Below are 15,369 nucleotides of genomic sequence, written 5' to 3'. Positions count from 1 at the left end.
TTTGCCTCTCTCTCTTTTTCCCTCTATGCACATTTGTTTTGTTACTCAAATTCCACATGTGAGTGAAATCATATGATATTTTTCTTTCTCTGACTTATTTCACTTAGCATTATACTCTCTATCTCTGTCCACATCACCATAAATGGCAAGATTTCATTATTTTTTATGGCTGAGTAATATTCCAGTACTTTATCCATTCATCAGTCAATGACATTTGGGCTGGTTCCATAATTTGGCTATTGTTGATAATGCTATTATGAACATAGGGGTGCATGTATCTCTTTGAATTAGTATTTTTGTATTTGTTGTGTAAATACCTAGTAATGCAATAGCTGAATTGTACAGTAGTTCTATTTTTAACTTTTTGAGGAACTTCCACTCTGTTTTCCAGAGTGACTGCACTAGTTTGCATTCCCACCAACAGTGCAATAGGGTTTCCCTTTCTCCTCATCCTTGCCAACACCTGTTGTTTCTTGTCTTAGCAATTCTGAGAGATATGAGGTGATACCTCATAGTTCTTTTGCCCATTTTTATTTGGGTTTTTGTTCTCTTGTCATTGAATTTTGTCAGTTCTTTCTATATTCTGGATATGTCTTTTTTTTTTTTTTTTCAAATATGTGATTTGGAAATACTTTCTCCCAGTTGTATTTTGTCTTTCCATTATTTTAACAGTTTTTGATTTTGATGGAGTCTAATTATAAATCTTTTCCTTTATGGACTGTGCTTTTCATGATCTATCCAAGAAATTTTTCTGTACTCTGATGTCACAAAGATAATCTATATTTTCTTCTAGAAGTTTTATAACTGTCAGATTTTATAGTTAGTGTATGATCCATTTGGGTTTAATTTTTGTATATATTGCAAATGTAGACTGACGTTTCTTTAAAAAAAAAAAAAAAAACACATATGCAGGGGCACCTGGGTGGCTCAGTCAATTAAGCGTCCGACTGTTGGTTTCAGCTCAGGTCATGATCTCACAGTTAATGGGTTTGAGTCCCGTGTTGGGCTCTGCACTCACAGCTCTCTCTCTCCCTTTCTCAAAATAAATAAATATACATTTAAAAAGTATATATGCAATTATTTAGACACCATTTGCTGGAAAGATTATTATTTTGGTATTACTTCCTTTTTGTGCCTTTGTTGAAAAGTAATTGATCACATCTATATGAGTCTATTTCTGTATCATGTATTGTATTTCACTGATGTTTTATTGGTCTATCTTCTTGCTAATACGACACTGTCTCGATTACTATAGTTTTATATATTAATATAGTTTTATATTGAAGTTTGCTAGTGTTAGTCCTCTGACTTTATTCTTTTTCAAGTGATTTTGGCTATTCTAGGTCTTTTACAGTCCCATTTGAATTTTAGAATCAGCTTGTCAATTTATTTGTGAGAAAACTGCTGGGATTTTGTTTGAGATTGCATTGAATCTGTAGATTAATGTATGGAGAATTTTCATCTAAGCAATATTAAGTCTTCTGACCCCTGACCATGGTACATTTCACTATTTATTTAGGTCTTCTTTAATTTCTCTCAGCAGTGTATTGTAGTTTTTACTCCAGAGATCTTTCATGGGTTTTGTTAGATTTATCCCTAAAGATATAATATTTCTAAATGTTTTTACACATGGTCTGGGTTTTTTTTTTCACTTCAATTTTTGATTGTTCAATGCTAGTATACAGAAATATAATTGATTTTTTGTATATTGATCTTGCATCCTGTGACACTACTAAATTCACTCTAAGCTCTAGTAGCATATTTGTAGATTTGTCAGATTTTCTACATAGATCATGCCATCTGCTAATAAAAACTGTTTTATTTCTTCCTTTGCAATCTTAATGACTTAGGTTTCTTTTTCCTTTTTTTCTTTGGTACTGGCTAGAACCTCTAGCACAGTGTTAAAAGGAAGTGAAAGTGGACCTGTCCTGTTCTTGATCACAGGCAGAAGCATTTGGTTGTTATTGCACTATTAAGTATGATGCTACCTGTAAGTTTTTGCTTGTTTTTAGGAATTTAATCTGGGGGATTTTTACGTGGGGTTTTTTTTTTTTGGAAGAATGGAAAAAATTTTATATTTTAGTATTTTTAACACCATTTCCTTTTCCTGCTCTTTGTTTTATTTTTTAAATTGAGTTATAATTGACATATAACAGTATATTCAGGTGTACAACATGACCCGATATATGCATATCAATGATTACCAATCTAGTTACCATCCATGCTCGGTTAGGAATTTTTTTCTTGTGATGAGAACTTTTAAGATCTACTCTTAGCACTTTGAAATGTACAATACACTCTTAATAACAGTCATCATGGTGTACATTACATCTTCTTGACTTATAACTAGAAGTATGTCCCTTTTGACCACCTTCACCCATTTCACCCATGCCAAACCTCCCACCTCTGGCAACCACCAGTCTGTTCTCTGTATCTTTGATTTTGTTTTTTCTTGGTTAGTTTGTTTGTTTGTTTTTAGATTCCACATATAAGTGAGATCATATAGTATTTGTTCATTGTCTATTTTACTCAGCATAATGCCCTCAAGGTTCATCCATGTTGTTGCAAATAGCTGTTTTTCCTTCTTACTTATGGCTGAATATAGTCCTTATCCATTTTCCTTATCCACTCATCCCTCAGTGGACACTTAGATTGTTTCCATGTGATAGCTTTTGTAAATAATACTGCAGTAAACATGGAAATTCATATATCTTTTTGAGTTAGTGTTTTCATTTCTTTCTGATAAATACTCGGAAGTAGAATTACTGGATCATAAGGTAGTTCTAGTCTTAATTTTTTGAGGAACCTCCATACTATTTTCAGAGTGTTTGTACCAAGTTATATGCTCTCCAACAGTGCACAGGGGTTCCCTTTTGGCCACATCCTTGCCAACACTTGTTACTGTCTTTTTGGTAATAGCCATTCTGACAGGTGTGATGTGATATCTTGTGGTTTTGATTTGCATTTCCCTGATGATTAAGAAGGCTGAGCACCTTTTCTGTATGTTGACCATCTGTATGTCTTCCTTGGAAAAATCTATTCAGGTCCTTTGCCCATCTTTTAATCGAATTGTTGTTTTGCTATTGAGTCACGTGAGTTCTTTATGTTTTGATTATTAACCCCTTATCAGATTTATGATTTGCAAATATTTCCTTCCCTTCCGTAGGTTGTCTTTTCATTTTGTGATAGTTTCCTTTGCTGTTTGATCTAGTCCTACTTGTTTCTTTTTGCTTTTGTTCTTTTCTTGTGGTGTCATATCCAAAAAATCATTGCAAAGACTGACATCAAAGAGGTTGCTGCCTATGTTTTCTTCTAGGAGTTTTATAGTTTCAGGTCTCACATTCAAGACTTTAAGTTGAGTTAATTTTTGTGTATGGTATGAGATAGTGGTCCAGTTTCACTTTTTTTTGCATGTGGCCATCCAGTTTTCTCAGCACCATTTGTTGATAAGGCTCTCCTTTTCCTGTTGTGTATTCTCGGGTTTTTTGTTGTAAATTAATTGGCCACATACGTGTGGTTTATTCCTGGGCTGTTTATTCCGTTCCATTGATCTGCATGTCTTTTTATGCCAATATCATACTATTTTTATTACTACAGCTTTTTAATATAGTTTTGAAATCAGAAAGCATGATGGCCTCCAGCTTTATCCTTCTTTCTCAAGATTGATCTGACTAGTCAGGATCTTTTTGTGGTTCCATATAAATTTTAGAATTATTTGTTTTATTTCTGTGAGAAATACCATTGGAATTTTGATGGGAATTGCATGGAATCTGTAGATTGCTTTGGATAGTATGCACATTTCAACAGCATTTCTCTAATCCATAAGCAGGGAACATCTTTCCATTTATTTGTGTCTTCAGTTTCTTTCATCAATGTCTTATAATTTTCAGTGGACAGATCTTCTCCTCTGTTAAATTTATTCCCAGGTGTGTGTGTGTGTGTGTTTTTAATGCAATTGTAAGTGGGATTGTTTTCTTAATTCTGATAGTTTATTACAGGTGTACAAAAATGCAACAAAATTTTGCATATTGTTTTATATACTACAACTTTACTGAATTCATTGATTAGTTCAAGTAAACTTTTGGTGGGATCTTTAGGATTTTCTATATAATATGTCATCTGCAAATAGTGACCGTTTTGCTCTTTCTTTACCAATTTGGATGCCACTTCTTTTTCTTGCCTAATTACTCCAGCTAGGACTTGAATACTATGTTGAATATAAGTGGTCAGAGTGGACATCCTTGCCTTGTTCCTAGTCTTCAGAAAAAAAGCTTTTAGCTTTTAACCATTGAATATGATGTTAGCCGTAGGTTTTTCATACATCACAATACCAAGTTGAAGAACTTACCTTTATCCCTAATTTTATGGAATTTTGTTTTGGTTTTTACTCAGAAATGGTTTTGGGGGGCACCTGGGTGGCTCAGTCAGTTAAGTGTCCAACTTTGGCCGAGATCATGATCTCACAGTTTGTGAGTTCGAGCCCCACATCGGGCTCTGTGCTGACAGCTCAGAGCTTGGAGCCTGCTTCAGATTCTGTGTCTCCCCTTTTCTCTTCCCCTCCCCCACTCGTACTCTGTCTCTCTCAAAAATAAACATTAGATTAAAAAAAAGAAATGGTTTTTGGACTTTATCAAATGTTTTATTCACTTATTAAAATATTTCTATGGTTTTTATCTTAATTTTGCTAATATGGTAAATTACTTTGGTCTTTAAGTGTTATCCCATTCCTGGGATCCCACTTGGTCATGATGTACTGTTACCTTTTTAAAATTAGATTTGGTAAAACTTTGTTAAGGCAGTTATACAGCTATATTTATAAAGGATATCGATCTTTTCTTGTAATGTCTTTCTCCAGTTTTGGATTGAGAGTAATAGAATACATTGGGAAGTGTTCTCTCCTCTTCAATTTTCTGAAAGTTTGATTGTAATTGGAATTATTTCCATCATAAATGTTTGGTAGAATTCACCAGCAAAGCTCTTGGACTTGAACTTTTCTTGTGAGAGGTTCTTAACCACACTCAGGACCTTCAGATTATGAGACTGGCACACTGCCTGCTGTGCTAAGGAAGCTATGTTCTCAACTATAAATTCATTTTCTTTAATTGGTAACAGGGCTTTGGGGGCTCTGTATTTTTTGTAATGAACTTCGGTAGTGTGTGTCTTTCAGAGACTTTGTCCATTTCGTCTAGGTTGTTCCAGTGCTCTTCATTGCTTTGTGTAGATGTCATGTTATTTCCCGTTGCCTAAAGAATTCTCTTTAACATTTACTCTAGTGCAGGTCCCCTGGTAGTTAACTTGAGCTTTTGTATGTCTGAAAAGGAATTTCATCTTTGCTTTTGAGAGGTCTTTTCACTAGGTTGACAGTTTTTTATTTCAGTACTTGAAAGTTGTTGCTTCACTGTCATCTTACTTGCTTTGCTTCAGACAAGAAATCATCTGTCATCTTCATTGTTCCTCAGTACATACTGTAACTCTCTCCACCTACCCAGCCTGCTTTTAAGATTTTCTCTTTATCACTAGCATTGAGCAGGTTGGTCATAATGTGCCTTGGTGTAGTTTTCCTTAGGTTTCTTGTGCTTGGGAGCTCATTGAGCTTAAATTTGTAGATTTTTTACTTTTCATCAAATTTTGGAACTTTGGTTGGAATTTCAAATTTTCAACCATTAATTCTTCAAAGATTTTTTTTTCTGTCCTTTGGGAACTTGTTACATATATATTTGGCTACTTGAAGTTGTCTCATAGCTCATCTGTACTCTATTCTTTTTCTTTAGTTTTTGTTTTCTGTATGTTTTCTTTTTTAGATATGTGTTCTTTGCTATGCTTTAAATTCACTCATTCTTTCTTCTGTAAAGTTTAATATGCCATTAATCTCATTCAGGGATTTTCTTTCATTCATAAATTGTAGTTTTCATCTCTAAAAGTTTTGAGTCTTTTTTCTATCTTCTATGTCTCTACCTAACATTTCAAGTTACTTGAAATCAGTTTTACCCTTTTAAATCTTGCTTTTGAGATTTGCTAGGTGGAACCAGAGCAGCATTTATTTAGAACGAATTAATCCCCACTTCTTAAAGCAAGACAATTCTGAAAACTAATGCACCATGAATTATGAGGTTTTCTGACTGGGTAGTGAGAATAGGCACTTGGGTTCTAGAATAGGTTCTTGGGCCTGTGTGACCATGAGGAGCTGTTCCCTTAAGTCCTTTGGTTATTTGGTTGGTTAGTTGGTTATTTCCCTGGCTTCAGGAAATTTTCTTACACACGTGCACTAATTAATACTCTACTGAATATTAGATGGAGACCCTCTGCAACCTCAGGAGTTCTCTTTCTGTGCCTCTTTCTCACTGGTACCTCTCCCCTACGGACTCTTCTTCTTGGATCCTGCACTGTCTCCTGAACTCTGCTTGTTGAATTCCATTTGGGTTTTACCTCACTACACAGCAGCCTGAGAACTCTCTCCATACAGTGATCTTTGACAGCAGTGGGGCTCACCTTGCTTGTTATCCATCCCTTAGGGATCACTATCCATCATTGCTACGTTACCAATTATCGAAACCATTGTATGCTTTGTCTGGTTTTTAAAATTGTTTCAGATGATAGGTAAATCCAGTCCTTGTCACTATTGAGTCATTATTAATTTTGATAAATAATTCCCTAATAAATTCCACCTAAGATTGTGTAGACTTAAACCCCACCAACATTGCATCATAGTGCCCATTTATATGTACCATTACTACCATGAGATTATTCTTTTGTGTTTGTTTTTGTTAATCTAATAAGCAAAAACAAAAAAAAAAGCCATCTCTTTATGGTAAAAACTTTCCTGTTTTTTTGAAATCAAGACTAATAGTTGGTCACTTAATCAGTTACAAAGGAAAAAAATTTAGTTATACACACATACCACACACACAGTTTGTCATAATCTTGCATAAACTATGCCCATTGTGTATCATCTGCAATTTTTAGTTTCTTTAAAGTGAAATGAGAACTTAATGACACTGATTCATCTGATTTCACCCGTATCTGAATTTTTACATTTCCCGTAGTCTTTTACATTAATTTTGTTCACAAATAATTACAGAGCTTTTTAAAGCTGTTTTCCTTTATCTAGTCTTTCCAAAGCATGCAGATTAGTTTTCAGAGAAACAGAACTCTTTTCACCCTTAAATTTCATTCGTTTACCTAACAGGTAAATAAATTACATGATTACAGTAACAAGTACAGTTGGCCTAAGTACATTGGGAAACATGTAAGTTATACTTAGTAAATTTGTAACTCAACTAGTAAAAACTGGAGTGCAAAGCCCAACATAGAGTAACCTCTCAGCTTTGATAATTCTCAGGGAATCAGTAGGATTTCCAGAGGGAAACAAGAATGTGACTAATCCTACATATCAGTTAAGTAGAGTCAGGCAAAAGAGTTCTGTGGACTGTTTTCTCCAAAGATTTGTATCTCCTTAATGCTTGGTAGGAATTCATTATCTATTATGCGTAATATTATATATAATCCAGTGTTATGCATCTTATTGTATCTTTCATCATGCAGGATTGAAAAAGTCTTCTGAAGTCCAATTTGTCAGTATTTCTATTCATGACATCTGTATTTTAGGTATTACTTTAAAACCTATCCCCACATCTAGATTATTTCTCGTTTTAAAAGCTACATAATTATTGAGTAGTTCTCACTGCCCTTTGCCTGTATGTTTGTTCCATGGGAAGAATATGTAAGGATTTAAAAAAAAATTTTTTTTAACATTTATTTATTTTTGAGAGACAGAGTGTGAGCAGGGGAGGAATAGAGACAGAGGGAGACACAGAATCCAAAGCAGGCTCCAGGCTCCGAGCTGTCAGCACAGAGCCTGATGCAGGGCCCGAACCCACAAACTAACTGTGAGATCATGACCTGAGCTGAAGTTGGGACACTCAACTGACTGAGCCACCCAGGAGCCCCAAGATTTAAAAAAATAATGTATTTAACTAGTAATGAACCCTCTTTATACATATAGGTGAAATGAATTCGGCTAAAAATTAGTCCTTTCTATGACTAACTCAGATAAATGTTTAAATCTTTTTTTATTACCAATTTTAAAAAGCTGGGCATTATTAAGCATGCTTTCATTTTCTAATATGGAATTACTTGAATTTTTCTTTTGTTTCTCAAATTGGGCTAGATTTCTACAATCTCTTAAGTTGCTAATTTGATTATAAATATCATTTTGCTTACATATGTGATTAAAGCTGTGCTTGCCTTCTTGGCTCTTTTTCTAAAACTAGGACAAACACTGGTTTTGAGAATAATGAAACATGAAAGTCACACTGAAACCTAAAAATACATATGCGTGGTAGAAAAATTTAAGTATTAAGTTATAACCCAACATGAACAAAATCCTGCTAATATTAAGCATAGTGCTATAGCATTTGAATTTATGTATAGAAGACATTACAGGCTCAGTCTCTGGGGCATGTGACTCTTGACCTTGGGATTGTAAGTTTGAGCCCCATGTTGGGTATAGAGATTATTTAAGAATAAAATCTTAGGGGGAGAGGGAAAATGGGTGATGGGCATTGAGGAGGGCACTTGTTGGGATGTGCACTGGTATATTGTATGTAAGCGTTGAATCATGGGAATCTACCCCCAAAAGCAAGAGCACACTGTATATACTGTATGTGAGCCAACTTGACAATAAATTATATTAAAAAAAAGAAATAAAATCTTTTTTAAAAAGGCAATTATAATTTGAATATAAAGATCAAAATTCTAAATCATCAACTTTTAAAACCAGTGGCAAGTTTTTAATCCTTATTTTATTTGATTAGGACTCAGCCCATTTATCATACTTGATCCTCTTCTCCTTTTTGAACCTTTCTTCTTTTGGTCCAGAGTCTCCTGGTTCTTTTTCCATTTCTCTGGCTCCTTCAGCTTTCTTCTGTGAAAAATTTATCATCAGCTGTCCCTTAAATGTTTATGTCCCTGAGATGCCTTCCTAGGACTTTTCTTCCTCAGCACCATCTCCTGACCTGCCTCATCCACTCCTGTGACTTCCATCCCTATATGATTTAGATGCTGATGACTTCCTGCATCTCTGCCACCTTCTCTCCCTTGGGCTCTAAACCATGTGTCCATCTATTTCCTGGACATCCCACTGAACTCCACATCAGCATTTCAAAAATGGGCACGTTAATTTCTTTTGCTTTTCCTCTCTACTAGCCAACCCTCCTTCTAACTTGTTCTTCCTGCTGGGTTGGAAGGCAGGACCCTTGGTGGTTTGAGTATTAACACTCAAAAGTCACTCAGGGAAGCGTGAGTCCCAGCATCCTAATTACCTCAGTGACCTTGGGGAGGATACTAACGTCTCTGAGCCTTGGCATTCCTACCTATAAAGCGGAAATAATAATCCTACTAGAAAGAGTTGTGAGAATGCACTCAGATCATGGTACAATGCCTGCCCCAATCTGAACATATTATTTCCTGTGTGAGTGGTAGTTCACCCAGGTGGTATGACACAAAAACTTGAACACAGACTTTCAACTTTTCTTTTATTCTTACCTCTCAACATTATTCATATTCATGCAGTCTTCAAGACTTTTTAGTGCTGCTACTAAAAGTGTCTTGAATCTACTCACCTCTTTCCCTCCCTACTCAGCGCCACTATGCTAATCCCTATCACCATGTTTTCTGTTAACTCAGCCACTTCCTGGTTAATTTCCCTTCCTCCACTTTTAACCCACTACTGATACAGTCGCCTCTCAGCACCCACTTGCCTTTAGGAGGAAGGATAAATTTAATCTGCAAGGCCCTCCTAAAACTGACCTTATTTCCATTCCTGCTTCAGATCTCATCACCGAAGTTTTGACTGCCATAACTATCTTGCAGCATCTTATAAAACTCATACGAATTCATTACTCAAAATTTGGGAAATTAAGAAACAGACAAAAAGAGACATACCCACACTTCCCCAATATTGTTACCATCTTAGTTTTGTTCTCTGACTTTTTACAAATTGAATATGTAGCTTTCCTTGTAGGGATTTTTTTTTTTTTTTTGCTTTTATTTTAAGAAGCATGCACAAATATATGCTTGTTTAAAAAAATACAAAATAACAAGCAACTTTCATAATTTATATGCCCATCATTTCTTCCAAACTCCCTAAATTCATTTCCTTCTTTATGTCTGTGTTTGAGTGGAAATACATAGATATTTTATACATTTTTTCTAGTAACACTGTACAATGAGCATTTTCTCATAACATTAGCAATATTTTGCTATGTACCTAGCATGCAGACTGTTAATCTTAGATAATCTCCATTTGACTGGTGAGGGAACTGTAATGACCAATATAAAATATCTGTCAGTTCTAACATTACTCTGCCTCTCCCATGGAAACTTCAATCTGTGTGGATTGTGACAATCATTACCTAGTTAGTCTTCTTGGACATTTATGGTTTCAAATTTTTCCCTATTATAAATACTACAATCACAGGGTGCTTGGGTGGCTCAGTTAGTTAAGCATCCAACTCTTGATTTTGGCTCATGTCTTGATCTCATGGTTCGTGGGTTCGAGCCCAATGCCAGGCTCCACACTCAGCACAGAGCCTGCCTGGGATATTGGGATATTCTCATTCATTCTCTCTCTCTCTCTCTCTCTCTCTCTCTCTCTCTCTCTCTCTCTCCCCCCTCTCTTGCTCTGCCCCTCCCCTGTTTGTGCAGGCTCTCTCTCTCAAAAATAAATAAATTTTATTAAAAATAAAATAAATACTGTATTTACAATTACATGTGTGTGCATTTCAAATTCTTTCCTAATGAAGGTTATTAGAAGAGAATATTTTTGAAGTTTTTGACACTTACTGCTGATTGCCTTCCTGAAAGGTTATACCAATTTTCATGGAGTGATTAATTCTAATGGGAAGGAAAAGAGAAAAGGGGAGTGACATTTCACAGAGGTGGTGACATTTGAGCCAGCTCATGCAAGATGAGCAGGGCTTTGCCAGAAGTGAGGCAGAGTGGTCAGAGCATTCCCAACAGGAAGGAAGTGAGAGCAAGGGCACCAGGGCACAAGGGAGCCCTTGCCCCAAAGGAGTCAGTCTGTTCCTTCCGCTTATTTGCCACCAGAATCCTCATCATTTATTTTATAGTTGGCAGGAAGAAGAATCAGAATAGAGCCCTTCCATATATTTAGAAACCATCTCAAATGAAAGGTCTTTTGAAGTTCTGAGATATTAATGTTAGTCTGTTTCTTCTTTCCTTTTCCCAAAGGGAGAACAAATCCCCTGAGGATTCAGTATAACTGGGAAATACATGCCACCTCTCTCATCCCATCTGCTTCCCTGAATGTAAAGGGGCAAGGACAGTACATTTGGCGTTGGTTCTGATGTGTACAGGATCTGGAGCGCCTGGGTGGCTCAGTCAGTTAAGCCACTGACTTCGACTCAGGTTATGATCTCACAGTTCATGGGTTCGAGCCCCGCATCAGGCTCTGTGCTGACAGCTCAGCGCCGGGAGCCTGCTTCAGATTCTGTGTCTCCCTCTCTCTCTGTCTCTCTCCTGCTCGCGCTCTGTCTCTCTCTCGAAAATAGACATTAAAAATAATAATGTGTATAGGATCCATCACCAACTGTCCTTCTAGATCGATGCAATGAGGAGAATGTCATCAACTTCTTGCATTTGGTATTGATTTTGTATCAATCTGCTTAATAAGATGGATAAAAGTAACCTAAGTCTATTTATAAATTTGGGAGAGGTGCCAGACACTAGGGCGTCAAACTCAACAGTGACTAGAGCTGTAGCAGATTTCTACATTTGTCTGAGCATGGTGTGTCCACAATGCCTTCTTTCTGGGCTGGAGCAAGTGCTGAAAGCCCAAGGGGTGAAGGTGACAGGGTAAGCAAAGCCGGCTGTCCAAGCCCCCGAGTCCAGTTCCACATGCCACTTATCGCTGATTCTATCATCGCATCTGGAAATGCAATATGACCGGTAAGCCACATCCCATCATATTTTGAAGAAGGCCACTTAGGAGTTATAAATCAAGCAATAAAATATTTCTAAAGCTCGCAAAATACCTGCAGGACAAACAGGATTTTCTTTCTGCATCTGATGCTTCTACAGCTACTGTGAAGATTTAGTATAGCTGGCATTTATGAAGTTTGTGGAGTGTACACTTAACCAACTTAAAACCTAACTATGAAATAGAAATTGATGGAATTAGAGAAACATGTGAATTACAGACAATTTAAAATGTGCCTTTCTGCTCTTAAGGAAGTGTAGTAATGGGAATAGATGAAGTGATCAAGTAGATGATTTACTGGACCAGAATTAATTGACAGCTAAGAAATCTTTATCAGTAGCATTTTTGTACAAATATATTAGAATGGCTGTAGACGTAGCCCAGCAAAATTGCTGTGGCCAGTTTACCAGTCGTGCCCTGTTCTGCACATGTCTCCTCTGAAGTGAGTTGTAAGTGGAAGTATTATTCCTCATTATTACTAGTAAAACCTCAAAGAGACCAAAAGAGTACTTCTCTCGTAAGGTTCTCAACAAGCTATTAATTAGATAACATAAATGAAACTCTTAACACTATGCCAACACCTTCTAATGGTAGAAGTGGGTGGGAGAGTCATTATCTGTGTTTTATTATTATTATTATTATTATTGTTGTTATGGTTATTATTTTTAAACTTTGACTTTTATTCTTGCCTTGCTAGTCTTCTCCTCAGTCCTAACAAAGAAAGATGTAAGATTGGAAGATTATGTCTTAAATCTCATTTATCTGTTTATGAAAGGGAAGCTGAAATTTGATGATACATAGAAAATATGAAAAGGTATTACTGGGCGCCAGAGCATGAACTGTGAAGCAGTTAGGGCATCATTCATAAGTGATGAACTTCAGCTGAAAGGGAACCTCCTGCCCATTCACAACAATAAGTGTTTCCTAAAAATTTCTGCATTAAGATGGTGAAAATAACTGACATCTTTACCAGAAGTTCTTACTAATTTAAAATTTCTGCATCAGATGCCATTGGAAGCCCATGAGAAGGAAAGCCCTCAGTCTACAACTTAACATTTTGCTTCAGCCACCCCATGTCCACCTCTTGACTTCTTTAGATAATATTTGCAGCCTAAAGTATATAGTCACATTGCTCATATTGCCATGATTTGACCTCTTCTTGAACAGCCATACATTTCAGAATCTAAACCATCTATTTTTATTCTTCTTTTCCTAGTGCTAACCCTTTCTCTAATAGAGAGCATGCCCTTTCTTGCATATTTGGATGGGAGAGATATTTTCTATTTATTTTTTTATTTTTTTTATTTTTATTTTTTTAATGTTTATTTTTGAGAGAGAGAGAGAGAGAGAGAGATGGAATGTGAATGGGGGAGGGGCAGAGAGAAAGGGAGACAGAATCTGGAGCAGCCTCCAGGCTCTGAGCAAGCTGTCGGCACAGAGACTGACATGGGGCTTGAACTCACAAACTGTGAGATCATGACCCAAGCCAAAGTCGGACACTTAACCAACTGAGCCACCCGGGTGCCCCGAGAGATATTTTTTAAATAGCATATCAAGGGGTGCCTGGGTGGCTCAGTTGGTTAAGCGTCTGACTTCAGCTCAGGTCATCATCTCACAGTCTGTGAGTTCGAGCCCCTCATCAGGCTCTGTGCTGACAGCTCAGAGCCTGGAGACTGCTGCTTCAGATTCTGTGTCTCCCTCTCTCTCTGCCCCTCCCCTGCTCATGCTGTGTCTCTCTCTATCTTAAAAATAAATAAAAACGTTTAAAAAAATTTAAATAGCATATCAAAAGTGTAAAGTTACGTTATCTACTTAAATTAAGAAGCTTGCATAATTTTTATATGAAGCTTTTTAAATACCCTAAGCAATTGATCATAAAAATAGCTGGCATTTAGGATTAGTTTGCATTGCTACTACCAGTGCCATGGTAAATGAATCTTTATTTCTACCATTGATGGTGAGATCTGTCCATTTATATTGACTGTAAAGTTCTGTCCTGGAAAAAAAAAAAATGAAATGTTCATATAATTGTGCTGTTCTTCTATAAAACTCCTTACTCCTCTCATTCCAGCTCTGTTCATCTTCATTATGCTCAAGACTTAAAAAAAAAATTTTTTTTTTAACGTTTATTTATTTTTGAGAGAGAGAGTGAGACAGAGCGTGAGTGGGGGAGGGGACGGAGAAAGAGAAGGAGACACAGAATCCAAACAGGCTCCAGGTTCTGAGCTGTCAGCCCAGAGCCCGACATGAGCCTTGAACCCACAAACCGTGAGAACATGACCTGTATGCTCAAGACTTTTATAGCTTAACTCTTTGTGTCCACTTAACTGGCACTTACCCACCTATCACTTTACTTTCCCCTTCAATTTTTTCATAGGTTTCAGTCTTCTCACATGTAGTGTTAGCTCCTCCAAGAGAGGCAGGCACTGCCTTATAGCAGGTGTATATTGTATGCAGTGAGCCTCAGGTTGTGTCCCAGTTACTGTCTGATGGGGACTCTACTTGACATTAGTGAACTTCATCTGTTCATTCATATTACAACAAATGTCTTTAATGCTACATCAGAATAAATATCTGAAATACACATCTGCTTCTTCCCCAGGTTAATCAGCTTCGTGGCATCCCCAAGCTTCTGCAGCTCCTAAAAGTTCAGAATGACGATGTTCAGCGAGCCGTGTGTGGGGCCCTGCGAAACTTGGTATTTGAAGACAATGACAACAAGTTGGAGGTTGCTGAACTCAACGGGGTACCTCGGCTACTCCAGGTGCTGAAGCAAACTAGAGACTTGGAGACTAAAAAGCAAATAACAGGTACTGCTAACAGAATATTGAAGGATGTAGAACAGTGTACCCAGCTGGGTATGTTATGTCATCTGTTTTTCTTTCTTTTTTTTTTTTTTTAATTTTCTTTTTTCTTTTTTAAAATTTACATCCAAATTAGTTAGCATATAGTGCAACACTGATTTCAGGAGTAGATTCCTTAGTGCCCCTTCCCCATTTACCCCCCCCCCCCCCCACAATCCCTCCAGTAACCATCTGTTTGTTCTCCATAGTTATGAGTCTCTTATGCTTTGTTCCCCTCCCTGGTTTTATATTATTTTTGCTTCCCTTCCTTTATGTTCATCTGTTTTGTCTCTTAAAGTCCTCATATGAGTGAAGTCATAGGATTTTTGTCTTTCTCTGACTGACTCATTTCACTTAGCATGATACCCTCCAGTTCCATCCACGTAGTTGCAAATGGCAAGATTTCATTGTTTTTGATTGCCGAGTAATACTCCATTATATATATATATATATATATATATATATATATATATATATATATATATATATATATTTACCACATCTTTATCCATTCATCCATTGATGGAC

General features: G+C 36.6%; 1 protein-coding gene across 2 annotated transcripts in view; it reads left to right on the top strand.

Annotated features, from left to right (window-relative positions):
• PKP2 (plakophilin 2) overlaps window positions 1-15,369 on the top strand; it is a 92,656-nt gene that overhangs the window by 29,560 nt on the left and 47,727 nt on the right. For both annotated transcript variants that reach the window (XM_049625270.1, XM_049625271.1), the window contains exon 5: window positions 14,601-14,808. In XM_049625270.1, the coding sequence (XP_049481227.1) occupies window positions 14,601-14,808 (208 nt within the window). The remainder of the gene's footprint in view (window positions 1-14,600; window positions 14,809-15,369) is intronic.

This window comes from Panthera uncia, chromosome B4, assembly GCF_023721935.1.
Source record: "Panthera uncia isolate 11264 chromosome B4, Puncia_PCG_1.0, whole genome shotgun sequence".
Taxonomy (NCBI): Eukaryota; Metazoa; Chordata; class Mammalia; order Carnivora; family Felidae; genus Panthera; species Panthera uncia.
This window is presented reverse-complemented; position numbering and strand designations above follow the sequence as displayed.